This window comes from Tenrec ecaudatus, chromosome 4 (assembly GCF_050624435.1).
Source record: "Tenrec ecaudatus isolate mTenEca1 chromosome 4, mTenEca1.hap1, whole genome shotgun sequence".
Lineage (NCBI taxonomy): Eukaryota > Metazoa > Chordata > Mammalia > Afrosoricida > Tenrecidae > Tenrec > Tenrec ecaudatus.
This window is the reverse complement of record NC_134533.1, coordinates 53171905-53186363: the sequence shown is the minus strand read 5'-3', so window position 1 is coordinate 53186363 and position 14459 is coordinate 53171905. Positions and strand designations below refer to the sequence as shown.

Here is a 14459-nt window from a genome sequence, read left to right as displayed (position 1 = left end):
GCTTTGAGTAGCCCCAAGAGTGCTGTGGATTCCCGCTCAGCGCGCACTTAGAGAAGACCTGGAAGTCTTTTTCATGGGTGGGGTGCCATTCCAGGTCTTCTCGAATTTATATTTTGTGCACCTGATTTTTGAACCACGCTAGGAACTGACACTTGTGCTTCCGGAATCCCATCACATCAGATTTAGCCCATTGGGTGTCACTAAACCATTTCCTGGACCCTGCGCACCCTCCTGGGATGGGGCCCCTGACTGTAAGGCCTGGCTGCGGAGGCCAGGGTTTGAGATAGGCAGGTGGGCAAGGGAGGGAAGATGGGTGGGGGTCGCGCTTACTCCGCTCCAGGCCTTCTGCAGGGCAGCCTCCGCCTCTGCAAGGGTGTAGTCAGTTACGATCTTGCCGTTGATTGCCATGACCTCGTCCCCCTTCACAATGCCACCTGTAAGAGCAGAGGAAGGGGAGTGGTCGACTGGACTGTATGTGGCTGGTGCCAGGAGCAGGGCTTGGCCAGGGCCACTGTGCGGGATGCAGATAAGGCCTCAACCCTGGTTTCTGAAAGCGCACACGGGCTCAGAGAGCCAGTGAAGCCACCCACAGGTTACTCGGGGTGGGGGGGCATTCTCCCCCCACCAGCCTCGTCCCCCCACCCCCCCAGCTTAGTAGACTCGGGACCTCAGTGACGAAGTACACAGCTCCTGGGTATGTTTCTGAGAATGGATCTGGCCAAAGCCCTGAAGAGACAGCCCTGCATTGCTGGCGAGGTTACCAGACACAAGAGTTCCTTCTGCTAGGGGGCCCTCTCCACAGACTGGGTCCCCTTAGGGCCCTGAAAATGCCAAGCACTTTCCTGACCCAGGGCCTTCCTGTGCTGCTGCATCTGAACACGCCCTGCCCCCCTTCTCTTCTTTTAGGTCTCTGGGGAAATGTCTCTTCCGACCCTAACTGGACCTAAAGTAGGTCTGTCCTATTATTCTCTCCAGACCCCGGTCTTCCTCTGCACAGCACTGTCACAATTTAGAATCATGTATCCATTTGCTTGTTTCCTGGTGGGCTCTCTCACCAGGCCGAAGGCTCCATGAGGGCAGGGGCTATGTTTTGGGTGCGCCACTCTATTTTGAGGGCTGAACCTAATGCCTGGCACAAGGGAGGGCACTTGGCAGCTACTTGCCAAATAAGTCAATTCTGTTGAAAGGTGTACTTTGGTAAGATGTCTTTATCCTATGGTGTAATGCCTTTGGGAAATGTTGGGTCCTGTCAGAGTCTTTTGTGTGTTCCCGTGCATGGCGACTGTCGAAGAAGGGGGCAGGCTGGCCATGGCACTACACATGGCTTTGGCTCCAGCACCCTCTTTGGAAGGTTTGCTTGGTGCCCCAGTGGCCACAGCACACACTCTGGGCGATCTTGAAGTGGGCCCATCCGAAGTTTGTGGACATGGGTATGAGGGCCGCCAGGGGTGGTGGTGGTGATGGCTTGGAACACATGTGCTAATAGAGACACGTGCACCAGGGACTTGCATGTCCAAAGTAGGGAGGGACGGGGCTCCATTCCCTTGGACGATGGGACTGAGGCTGGGTAGCTGATAATGTCCACTTGCCCATTGTGTACAAAAGCCTGCCCTTTGAGTTTATTAAAGGATATGTGCTATCTTTTTCACTTCGTAAACGAAGAAAAGCCACCAGAAATGGCAGGGTTTGAATTCTGGGTAGACTTATCTGTGGCGGGGGTAGGTGGGTGGTGGTGGTGGTATGGAAACAATGTCACCAGAGAAGGCTTTGGCTATATTTGTGATGTTTTATATCATAAGCTGGGTGATGGGGACACCAGGCCAAAAGACCAAACTCCCTGCCATTGAGCCGATTTTGATTCCTGGTGACCCTCCAGGACAGGGTGGAACTGCTCCTGTGGGTTTCTGAGACCATAGCTCTTTATGAGACTAGAAAGCTTCATCTTTCTCCGAAGGAGCGACTGGTGGTTTTGAACTGCTAACCCTGTGGTTAGCAGTGCAATCAAAATCCCCTGTCCCACCAGTGCTCATTATATTATTCTCAGTAGGTTTTCCCATACCTGAAATAATTTAAAATCTGAACTCACATGGGACTGGGTTTGAGATACTGGCGAGGCCAGGTCTGGAGGAGTCTGTTTGTCTGGGCACCCGTAGGTCCTGGCACACTGGTCTGCCCACCAAGGAGGCTGGGCAGTGGCTGGATGGACCCCGGGAGCACGTCCTTGCACCATCGTCACCCCTCCTCAAAGTCGATATCTGTCCACTCTCCTGGAGGGCCCTGTGGAACCCTCCACCAGCCCAGCCAGCGCGTGGCTGGTCCCACTCACCATGCCGCTCAGCGGCTCCCCCCTCGTAAACCGCTGACACCACCACCTTCCCGATAGGGGAGTCCACACCGCCTTCCAAGGCCAGGTCTAAGGCTCCCTCCTGGTGAGAGGAAACAGGCCAACAGCTGTGGGCACCTGAGCAACGGGGCTTCTTCAAGGAGAGGGCAGGGAAGCCAGGGGCCGACAGCACTGTCCTCGGGCAGAGATCGGACAAGGGTTCCTTCCCGTGGGACCGAGGTGTGTGGCCTTCCCGGGGGAGGGAGAAGAAGGGGGGCTTTGAGGGGTCATCTTGAGAGTAGGAAGAGCAGGGAATTGAGGTGGGAGAGGGAGGGGCAGGGGAGACTGGGGACTGTCTAACCTTCTTAATGCGCAGGAGCCGGACATCTTTCCCTAGGATCTGCTCGGGGGTGAACTGGAATGAAAAAGACAGTGGGAGAGGTTGGAGGCTTCCTGAAGACGGGGATGAGGGTCGGCTGGCCGGGCAAACCAGGTGCCTGGCGGCCACCGGGCCCCACAGAATACATGGATTGGGGGTGTCTCTTTTGCCAGTCTTGCCTTTCTCTCTCTCTCTCTCTCTCTCTCTCTCTCTCTCTCTCTCTCTCTCTCTCTCTCTCTCTCTCTCTCTTCTCTCTCTCTCTCACACACACACACACACACACACATATACCCTCTCTACTGTGTGACCTAGGAGAAATGAATAAACCTCTCTGTGCCTGAGTGTCACCCTCTGTGAGCTGGGAGTGACTGATGTCTTCGTCCTTATTCTGAGGACACTCCCAGCACACCTCCCGGAGGGACTTCTTTCTTACCATTGAATAGGGATCAAAGCTTTCCTCATATTTCCGGAAATCCTGAAAGCAAAAGAGGGATTTAGGATCTCATGGCACAGACCCTCGATGGCTCCGGCAGGAAGCAGGCGCTGGGCGAGGCGAGCAGAAAGGTGGTGTAGGGTGGCAGGCAGGGAAAGGTCAGCCACAGCTTGGTTGGAGACAGAGGGAGGAGCTGGCAGCCTGGATAGGCAGAGAGTCCTGCCAGGGATCCGCCAGCAGATGCTGCGGGGAGCCTCTGAAGGCCTGAGCCCTGCCTGTACTGTGGCTGGGAGCTGGCATCCCAGGCGTCCACAGGGATGCTGACCTTTCAGGTGCTCTGGGCAGGTAGTACTGGCCTTACTGAAAGCTCGTTTCTCCACAATGGCCCAACCTCATTTCTTCCGAGGGCCAAGTGAGGTTCGGAGTAGGCCCTGAGGGCAAAGTGGGCTCTTCTCCCCCAGGAAGAAGGGCTCAACATGGCACAAGTGGCTGTCCACCCTGGGGAACCCACCTCCAGGTGCTTGGAGGAGGCAAGGGGACACTGGGCACCTGGAGGGGAGTGGGGGCAGAGCTGCCTGCGATTGCCTAGTGCCTGGCACCATCCTCAATGTGTGCTTACTGAAGAAGAAGCCTCTCTAGGTTTAGGGGACACAGGTTGGCTCTTCAGCCAGAGGAGAAGAGGGCGTACACAGTTCAGAGGGCTTGTTTGGGGTGGAGCCAGAACTCACCATCTCCCCGAGGGGGTCACACAGGGAGCAGGGAGCAGGGGAGGGGCTGGAAACCCTAGGCCTGAGACTGCAAAGCCTCCCCTAGTCTCTACCAGAAGGTGGAGAGGAGGGACTTGTGGCAGGTGCCCGCAGGGGCCTTGCTGGCCCCAGGGGAACATCACCCTGAGCACACAACCTCTGCTCGGTTGCAGCAAGCATGGGTCAGGACCTGCCTCATGGCCAGCATCCCAGCGAGACCACAGTCCCCTCTGTGCTCAGCAAGCAGAAAGCTAGCCGTGGGCACAAGAGGAGAGCCCAACACCAGCCTGTGGACGCACACCCCTGCTCTCCCCTTCACCTCTCTCCAGCCCTAAAGTGGAACCAGGCCCACATCTGCCGCCACATCCAGGCAGGCTGTGGGTCTCAGAGCAGCAGACAAAGGAGAGAAAGCCCGTGGGGGGAAGGGCTCTCTAGGCAGGGTCAGGGTCAACACGCGGCTACTGAGGGGGTCCTGACTGTTTCTTGGAAACACAGGATACTGCTGGTGATGGGTCTCCCTGTCAGACAGCCCTCTCACCATGCCCCCAAGAATGCTTTGAAGAAGAGGCCAGTGGCGGCATTTAGGTCTTGCGGGGAATTTAGATCTCATTCACAGTGAGCTATCCAAGCTCTTTCTCTAAAAACCATTGCAGTTGGTGAACCTTGAAGAGGGAGCCCAACTCACCCCTTCAGTCGACGGAAAAGCAGACCCTGAGAGAACGCCACCTTCATGCACATGGGGTTGACTCCCAGCCTGGAGCCTTGGCGCCTTACCATTCTCTCTCTCTCTCTCTCTTTCAATCTGGCTCTTGGTTGTCCCAAGCATCAAGATGCAGGGTATTGGAAATGTGCCCCATAAATGGTCACAGACAGCACATCTGACAACCAGGATTCAAGCCGAGGATCTCACACTGGCTGGACCATCCTGGGCAAGTTTCCTAACCCACCTGCTTCTGCTTCCCATCTATCAACAGGGCAGACACTTCCTCGTGGACTCGTGGAGTGGTTGGAAGAGTTAGATGGGGACTATGCACAAAACCTTTAGAGACTGTGCTTGGCTGCATCTCACCGAAGGCCTGTCCCCCCTCCCCACCAGGCCTGGGCTGCAGGCCTGGGCTGCAGACGTCCAGGCCTGTCTCCCCCTCCCCCCCCAGGCCTGGGCTGGAGCAGCTGCTTTTTGGACGTCCGCTGCATTCCACTGTACAGGGGACGGCTCCCTGCTTGGGGTCAAATCTGCCTGCACTGGTGGCGGGTTATCAGGGAGGGGCAGGGACATCTTTCTCCCTCTCCCTCTGGGTCTCTTCCATTGTTGTGGCTCTTGGACCACAAACCCCAGGGGGTGGGGAGGGATCAGAGACTAGCAAGGACTTGGACACCCCCATCCACAGGGCCCTGGCATGTGTTTGGTACCAGGTGGCCGCTTTTTAGGCGAAAAGTGTGATTTGTCCGGCAGGTGTAGTCAACCTAAGGGAGGGTGTTGGGCAGGCAAAATCAGGTCTGGACCGGGTCCTTTTGCTCCTTTGAGGCCCCCCTCTGCTTTCCTCCTCTTTTAGCAAACAATTAATGAGCTCCCAGGCTCCAGACTGCTTATCAATTTAAGCAGGGATCTAAGGAGCCTAGAAATCCCCACCCCTGCACACTTTGAGACCCTCCCTAACCTCAGTCCTCTGGCAAAGGGGTGAGCCTTTCTGGACTGAGGTTCAAAGCAGAGGGCACTCCTGGCTGCCATACGATGCACACTCCAGGGGAGAAGTCAGGCACACAGTGAGAAGAACTGAGTGAGGAGGACCCCACCACCCCAACACACAGTGACCATCATGTTACTTGTCTGAACGCTGTCTGATACACCACCATCCTCTTCAACATCTCCTGGGGCTGCCAGAAGAAAAAAACAACAAGTTCCACACTGAACATTATCAATGGGTCTCGCCTGCCCTCTGGTGCCAGCCCAGGGCTGCAGCCAGGGCTTCCCGGATCGTTTTCCTCCCCAGACAGACAGACAGACAGCCCAAGAACGTCGGGTCCAGCTCAGCGCGCCAGGTGCAGCAGCTACCCAACCCCGCTCCAGCAGACACTTCCCTAGCCACTGGCCAGAGACTGCAATGTGAACACATCAGCAAGTCACCCCAGGAGCACGAACTTTGCTCTCTGGGGAGCTGACAAGACAGCTACAGCTCAAAATAAGTCTCTGAGCTGTCCAGCCCTGACATTTGGATAGTGTTTCCTTAAAAGGGAGACAGACATTTTGGCAAGGCTCTCTTCCCTGTGGGTAGGAGGCCAGCCAGCGCTGGGCATCCCTGGCCACTAGATGCCACTCCCAGCTATCAGGACTTTGGGGTGGGCAGACCCTTCCCATTCCCCTAGGGCCACAGCTCAGACTCCCAGTCGTGTGTGTGTGTGTGTGTGTGTGTGTGTGTGTGTGTGTGTGTGTGTGTAAAGTGAAATGAAGCAAGGAAGTGGATTTGCTCACACACCCAGGCCAAGCCAGGACAATGGGAATGCCTGCAGGCTTCAGCCAGATGGCAATGTGGGTGATTGCATGGGCTTGGATGTCCAAAGCACTTGAAGTCCTATCTCTACTTTCGATTTCATCTCCCATCACCTCAGCTTCACCAGATGGTAAATCACTGTCAGTTGCCATTGAGTCTAATCCGACTCAGGAGACCCTGGTGGTGACAGAGGAAACGACTCCATTGTTTCTTTGCCATGGCCGATCTTAAAGGGAAGCAGAGCTCAAAGGCTTTCCTTCCATGAGATGGCTCTGGATGGGCGCAGACTGTCAAGCTTTATGTTAGCGGTCAAGGCCTACTCCTTTGTGTACCATAAAAAACACAGCCTTGGCCTTCTCGCTGCCTCTATCTCATAGCAGCCCTGTAAGGCAGCTGCTTGGCAAGGGAACTCCATTTGGACTCACAGTGAGCTACAGGGCATGAGAGAACTAGCCCTGTGGGTTTCCAAGACTACAACTCTACCAGAGTGGAAAGCCCGTCTTTCTCCCTCAGAGTGATTGGTGGTTTCAAACTGCTGAACTCACAGTTAGCCGCTCTATGCATAGCTCACTATGCCCCCAGGGCTCCCGGGAAGACTTTTAAGTGTTCAGTAGGGATCACAGTAGGCTCATCTCACTGGAGTGGACAAGACAGCTAACGTTTATTTGTGAGGATTTGATAAGACCATGCAGACCCTGGCACATGGTGGGATCTAAATAAGTGTTCACCATTATGATCACACTTCTTAGATGAACCTCCAGCTCATTTGGTCAAGTGGGAGACAGAATTTCCACCGGTCATGTCAACATTCACTTTCACCCGTGTGGACTCATCTCCCAGCCGATGGGAATGTGAGGACGCTCTACTCAGTTTCAGAAGCCCATCTCATCCTCCCTCCACAGGCTGTCCTCGTTTGTTTCTCTAGATGCCCATGGGGAACCCCCAGAGCTTACCAGGACCTCTGATTTCACAGCCGGCCTGTAGATGAAGTTGGCTTCTTGGTGGACCATGACAGGTTTGGAGATGGTGGATACACCAGGGCCTCGTGGGGGCTGTGGGCTTGGGCAAAATGTCTATAGGGTTTCGGTTAAGAGAGTTCCAGGTGAGATCATGGTGTGTGTGTGTGGGGGGGAGGGTGCCCCCAGACCAGCCATGGCACTTCTACATACATGTGAAGCCACACCATGCACGTGCTGAACCAGGCCCAGTCCATTCACCCTCCGGTCCTGGAAGGTGTGGCCTTTGGTAAAGAGCTGAGAAGTCTATCGGCTATTGTGTGCTAGGAGACCACAGGAAAACACTACTGACTGACTCTGAGAATCAGGGGCTGGGGCTAGAGCCCGGCGAGTGGGGTGTCCTCAACAGTCACTGTCACTCAGCAGATTCACTTACAAAGCTCTCTTGTGGTGCCAGCCAATTGCCCCTCCGACATCCCCTGACTCTGGCTTCAGGTCCCACACGTCAGCACCAAGCACTTGCTATTGCTGGTGGCTGGGCACGAAGTCTCTAGAAGCCACGGGGGTGAGGACCAGTAAGAGTGGCACCCAGGGGAGTCGATGTACCCATCTATATTGCCTAGTCCACTTGTTCATCTCCATGCTGGTGTTTGTTATTGGTACACAACGCCCTTCCTCTTCTCCTTCAAGCCTCACCATCCCCCAAGGCTGAGCTCAGGAGCCCTCGAATCTACAGAGGTGTCTTCAGCTTCTCATTAGAATGAGCCCCTCCCACAGTCCACAGACTAGGCCCGTCCTGCCAGGTCTGCTGTCCATCTCTCTGGGGAAAGTTACTGGATGACAGGTGTGCTGGTCTGCTCAGTGTCCTTGTCAACACTGCTCTGCTCGCCACCTCACCGAGAGGCACTGGGCAGGAGGCCAGGGGCTGCTGAGCGGAATTTACTCAGGGAGAGCTGCTGCCCATCAGCATCCATCTCAGGTGGGTCTTTCCATTGCATGCTCGGTGGTGGGCCATCACAGCGTGGCCCTTTGTGCCAGGCTAACTCAGCCCCCTGCAAACTGGCTCCTGGCCGGGATTAGTAGGAAGACACCCCTGGTGTGGTAGTTACATAATCTGGTGGAGTCTAGCCTGTCAATCAGGCCACAGCTTGATAACTTCATTTGGAGGTTCCATGGAGATAAATAGCTCCCTGGAGGTGGGACACACATAACACTCCCTGCAAGACATTCCTGTGGACAAGACACATGTAGCTACCCTAGAGCCCTGGAGCTGAAGGAGCCACATGGAGAGCCCTGCCAGAGCTGAGATGCTTCCACTGCCACTGGATCCACAAGACTTTGCACCCACTGGCCTGTGATCTTCCTGCATTCAGCATCATTGCATGTGTGCGTGAGTCTGAAGAGGAATTTATAGATTGGTATCAGACATATGGGCTAATATGAGACTTGGGGACTTGATCTGGACTGGACTGGGAGGTTTTCTCAATATTCAACTGCTCTTGTATATAAAGTTCGTTCTTATACCCATATGCGTGTCTATGAATTTGTTTCTCTAGTCAACCCAGACTAATAGCCCTGGTGTGGGTGGCCTTCTACCTGTTGCAGTTGCAGGGCTGAGGGTCTCACCAGAGATCTCCAGGGAGTCTCTGAAAGTCGCTCTGATGGGAACTGCATCCTAGCCAACACCTGACACTCTCTTCACGCCATCTCCCTTCTTCCAAGTACCCCCACTGCCCTGAGACACCTTGTTCTCCTCGCACCCAGGAGTTCCAGCTCACTCAGGAAAGTTCATAAAACCCACCGGCTACATGCTGCTGGTCGCCCCTCCCAGAGTGCCCTCCTTCAGCTGCTATGAGCTGCTTTCGCTCTGGCCTCAGGGCAATGCCTACAGGAATGTTTCCCTGCTTGGGAATCACAGCGCCCCTCTTCCTTGGGGATTGCCTCATCCGAAAATAGTCACTGGATTAAGGACAATTAATAAGAAACATGTCTTCTTGAGAAAGATCACTGCAGTCCAGCTTTTTGACATCCAAGAAAAAACATCTCTAGTCTTTTAATATTAAATCTGGAGAGTTCCTGGAACACGCTCATCTTAATCTTTCTACAGCTGGAGGCTGGCCAGGTATTTCTGGGTACGGGCTATGCATGTCTGACTGAGGGACAAGGACTTGTCCCTGAATGCTACATATATCTGCCCTTGCTTTGAAATGGCCGGACCAAGCCCCACCAACAACAGATTCTTCATCACAATCAGCCTGCTTTGCTGCATGCGCAGTGTTTAAACCACTGAAATGACGGGATGATTTCATTAAATGCCACCTTTTCCTGCCCTAGAGCCAAACTCACTGCTATTCGAGTTGATGCCAACTCATTGCGATCCTATAGGACAGAGGAGAACAGCCTCTTTCTCTGTCTAAGGCTGTAACCCATTGCAAGAACAGACAGCCTCATTGTTCTTTTTCAGGGCAGCTGGTGGGTTTGAACTGCTAACCCAATGGGTAACCTCCTTCTTGCACTAAAGTAAAAAGATAAGAACCATATGCACCTGTTCTGACATGCCTATGGATTTAACTCAGAGACACACTAGGGAGTGGATCTTGTTGGGAACCTGGGGCTGGCTGCAGGACATTTCAAGCTGCCAGAGAAAAGACCCTAACGATTGCAGTGTCTTACCACGGCCTACGCCATCATCATCGTTTCCCTTCCCAACAGAATCCCTTTCTCCTGCTCCTCACCCCGGCCTTGTTAAACAATGGACTCACGTCCCACACTCAGAACTTGATAGGCCAGTGTCACAGCATGCGGCAAAGATCTCTGACCATTCATTAGCATGGCCTTCTAAATACCCTCTTGCAAGGTACCAGCACAATGGAGCCAAGAGGGGCAGACAGAGAGCAATGCACACGGAATGACTACTGTCACTCATCTGAAGGGTCCCACCTAAGCAATGCACTGCAAACCAGCAGATACCACGCACATGCAAGATGCCTCCCACATGCAGCTTGGGGGACTCATCCCAGGCAAGGGGCTGGGCTGCTGTGTCCTCTGTGCCCACTCACAGAGCAGCCCACCCCCGTCTTCCTGCTGAACAGGGGTGGTACCTTTGGGGTGGGTGGGAAGCTCCGTTCGGGGGCAGGGGAGTTGGTGGGTTTCACGCTGTGATTCTTTGCTTCCCAGTCCTCCGTGGGACTGCCGGTGTCCCCCACACGGAAGGGGTGGTTGCCCAGAGCCTCTTCCAGTGCCGAGGGCAGTGGGCGGGTCAGAGTGAGATCTTGGGTGGGAATGGATGGTGGGGGAGGGATGGCGATGGGGGGTGGCGTGCGTTGCACCCAGGGCGAGGATGAGGCAGTCACCCGGCCTGATGTAGGGAGGACAGGGGGTGCAGGCACCTTGAGGGGTGGTGGGTTGGAGGGTGGAGGGAGGGGCATCACAGGCAAGGCAGAGGGAATCTTAGGGGGATAGTAGAACATGTCCAGGGGGATGTCATCCAGGTCAGTGGTGTGCAGGTGCAGCCCACCTGCAAAACGTCTCAGGGGAGAGACCAGTGGAGACACCGACGGTGGGGGAGGTGGGGGCCCCGTGGTCATCTGGAAGAGGGGGGTGTGCCGGTTCTATACCTGTCCACGCGGAAAAGCCCTCTCCTCCAGCGCAAGCGCGTTTCATGCCTGAGAAGACCCACCGCCCTCAAACCAGAATGACAGGAGTGTCACTTCTCTGCCATCTGAGCCCACCCTAGGCAGTGGGCACAGAGGGTCCCAAGTTAGGCCATTTGTCGGTGGCCAGTAAGGCTGATCATGAGCCCAGTCAGCATATTTATCTAGACTGTGAAAGGGGTGTGCTAAATAGCAGTGGCAGGACTATGTCCCGACAGGGGCCATCTCTGAAACACTGGGCTTCGTCACTCTGGAGATCAGGCCAGAAATAGAGACATGTCCCTCCTTCCTGAGAGGGGAGTGGGCTGGCGGGGGTGGAGTGGCTGGGGAAGCACCCAGTGCCACCCTGCCCCCAACTGCCCTCAGGGTGGGTCCTTCTGAGGGCAGCAGGAAGGTGGGTGGACAGAAGAGCCCTGTTACCTCCGGAATCTCATTCTCAGCAGAGGAAATCTGCTCGAGGCGCGTCTGACAGAGCCTTTCCACCCAGTACTGAATCTTTTCCGACTCCTCAAGGTCTTCCCGCTCTGTCTCAGACACCTGGGACCCCGGAGTGGCACCAAGGGAAGAGGACAGAGGGGACACTTTAGTTGCACGTGGGCAGCACGGCACAGAAACAGCTCCTTTATAAAGGTACACAGGGTATGGAGAGGCGGGCCGATGCGCTCTACAAAGGCCTGGGCTGGTTCTGTCTGGCTACAGAGGTGGCAGACCCAGGAGAGCGCCCCGTGACGGGTCCCTGCAGTGCAGAAGCGGAACTGCCCTCCGGGCCACCACCTTGGCCCATCCTCCAAGAAATGGCCCACTGGTCAGCTCCCAGCACAGTCCAAGAGTTTAACCTTGAGCGCTCTCTTTTTTTCAATACCTTCCGGCTGCCTTGTCCTCAGAAGCACAAGTTCAATTTTATTTTTAATTTTGAGGCTAATTTGTTCCTAATGCCAGGCCTAATATGCTTCACATTTTCCAGGACTTCATGGGCGCTGTAATCTAATCGGCCTGGCATTCTGATTCATGGAAGCAGCGAGAGCAGCAGCAGCATCTGCCACAGCTAGGGAGGTAAGGGAGGTAAGATCCTTCTGCTCAACGGGAATCAGTCCATGCGGCCAGACAGCTTTCAGCTAGGGCTGGGGAGGGGAGCCTGGGAAACGGTACCAGGTTGAGGAGCTCTCCGGTTAGGTACACCCTACATTGAGGGGCGCAGCCTCAGACCTGTAGCCTAAGTAAGGGTGTGGGGGTGGGTCCCAGAGCTGCCATCTACATACACAGAAGGGTTAGTCTCAGACCCCCGGAGTCACGCCATTGTGGGGAACCTAGTTCAGATTCCTGGGTAGGCAACTGGACCGGCGCAGACTCACTCACCCCGAGGAGGAGGGCTAACTTCAGACTTAGAATCTAGGCAGGGGCGGTTAGCCTCAGACTCAACCTGAGCACAGAAATCAGCCTAACAATGACACCCAGACTGGAGAGGCCTGGCCCTTGGGCTCCGACCAGAGGGAATGGACACAGCCTTCTAGCTGGGTGGGTGGAGGGCTGGCCCCAGACCCATGCCCTAAGGCTCAATCCCAAGCCCTAAGGAAGGGACTAGTCTCTGGTGACCCTGGGCAGGCAGGATGGTCTCATTTTCCAGACCGGGGGTGAAGGAACAGGGTTCACCCCAGCTTTGGACTCGGGGAGAGCAACCCTCGCTGGTGTCTTGAGACCAGAGGGGGGCTTCCGGACACGTATGGGGTGCTCGCCCGGGCTCCGAGCAGGGCACGTACCTCTTGGGCCAGCCGGTTGATTTTCAACTGCTTTTCTTTTTCCAGCATTTCCTCTTTCTCTTTGTAAAGCTTTTGCTCAAACTCCAGCTCCTTCTTATTCTTTCTCAGCTCCTGCAGGCTGCCATACTCAGCTTTCCTCTGGTCTTTTCCTTTCTGAGTGGATGCGGCATTGTTCATATGACCAGGGTGACAGGGGAGCGTGGACAGGGGGCAGCGCACAGCACACAGGGCATTCCGTTCTCAGACAGCCACTCTACCACGAGCCTCGCCCCCAGCTCTGCCCGACCCCACTGGGCCCCTGCTGCGGGCTGACCAGCTGACACACCAGGCTAAGTGCCTTAACCTCTCTGGACCTGGTCTACCTCACCTCCAAAATGGGGGAAAGCACCTCCCCAGCAGAGCTGCCATCTGAGCAAACCAAGGAGCATCCATGAAACGGCTGCCGCTAGGACCCGCTGTTGAGTCGGTTGACTCACAGCCACCTGATGTACCAGATACCGGCTGCTGTCCTCGAGAGTGTAACTGTCTGAGCCCACTGCGACACTGTGTCAGTCCACGTCCCCGAGGGCCTTCCTCTCTCCCCTGCCCTCTACTATAGCTAGCACTGCTGGTGCTGAGTGACACATAACCAAAAAGCCAAAATCAAACTCACTGCCACCAAGTCCACGCTGACTCAGCCGCCCTCCAGGACAGCACAGGACTACCCTTGTGAGTTTCCGAGATGGTGACTGTTCACCGGAGTGGAAAGCCCTGTCTTTCTGCCCAGGACTGCTTTGTAGTTTTGAACTGCCGACCTTGCAGATCACAGCCCAACACACATAACCACTAAGACACCAGGGCTCCTTTGCCTAACACGTGAGGCGTTATCACCTCCTATTCTCTGGGCATATGCTGGCCCGTCATCTGGGGAGGCAGATGTCAAATGTTCACTTCCCAGAGATGCACCCAGGGAGGTCCCAGGTGACTCCCAGGCAGGGCTGCGCCTCTGCAGAGATCCCTCGTCTTGAGTCAGCCCAGGAGCTGGGAGGCCAGAGCTTCGGGCATTCCATTGTGCCTCCAGATCCGACTGGGCACCTGAAGCTGGGCAAGGGGAGGACAGCGGCCCCTTTGACACAGGCTGTCCAGGGAGGCTTCCAGAGGGAGAGGAAGGGTGAATAAAACCCCTTCCCTTTCCTGCTGGAATTGGATCTATGACTTCTGATGTCTTGCTGCTTCACTCATGGAATTGCCTGACGCAGGGCCAGGGTGTGTTTGTGGGGTGGGGGAGGAAGTGAATGGATTTACAGGCTGCCCACGCATCCAGGGGTCAACACCGATCCTCTCTGAGGCAGGTCTGATTTCTATTTTATTGACGAGGAAACTGAGGCTCAGAGAGGTGAAGTCACTTGCCTGGTGGAAGACCCCTAGTTAAGCCAGTCAGGGCCTATAGCTTTTCTGCAGCATCCTAAGGCAGCGGTGAGCTGGGGCACCAGGGAGTGTGGTAGGAGTGGGTGTCAGCCCCCATCACAAACAACATGGGGGGCAGCTAGCACTCAAGAGAGGGGACAGCAGAGAGAGTTGACGTAAAGGATTTCTGGGTGCAGGGAACCCACATGCTCACAGGTTCATCCCCAGGTGTCTTAGCACCAAGGTCAGGAATGAGAACCGGACACACCTACCACTTACCTCCACAGCAGAAGATCGCACGGGGTTTCTATGAACCTCTGACTGATATACCCCGTCT

At 55.3% G+C, this 14459-nt stretch overlaps 1 protein-coding gene across 1 annotated transcript in view; it reads right to left on the bottom strand.

The window, feature by feature from the left end:
• The window catches only part of USH1C (USH1 protein network component harmonin), a 48855-nt gene that overhangs the window by 3046 nt on the left and 31350 nt on the right, over positions 1-14459 (bottom strand). Inside the window, exons 16-24 of the mRNA XM_075547706.1 lie at positions 12737-12889; positions 11400-11516; positions 10428-10913; positions 7324-7443; positions 5706-5756; positions 3136-3177; positions 2685-2738; positions 2327-2426; positions 331-434 (exon numbers count right to left, since the gene is read on the bottom strand). Coding sequence (XP_075403821.1) covers positions 331-434; positions 2327-2426; positions 2685-2738; positions 3136-3177; positions 5706-5756; positions 7324-7443; positions 10428-10913; positions 11400-11516; positions 12737-12889 — 1227 coding nt within the window. The remainder of the gene's footprint in view (positions 1-330; positions 435-2326; positions 2427-2684; positions 2739-3135; positions 3178-5705; positions 5757-7323; positions 7444-10427; positions 10914-11399; positions 11517-12736; positions 12890-14459) is intronic.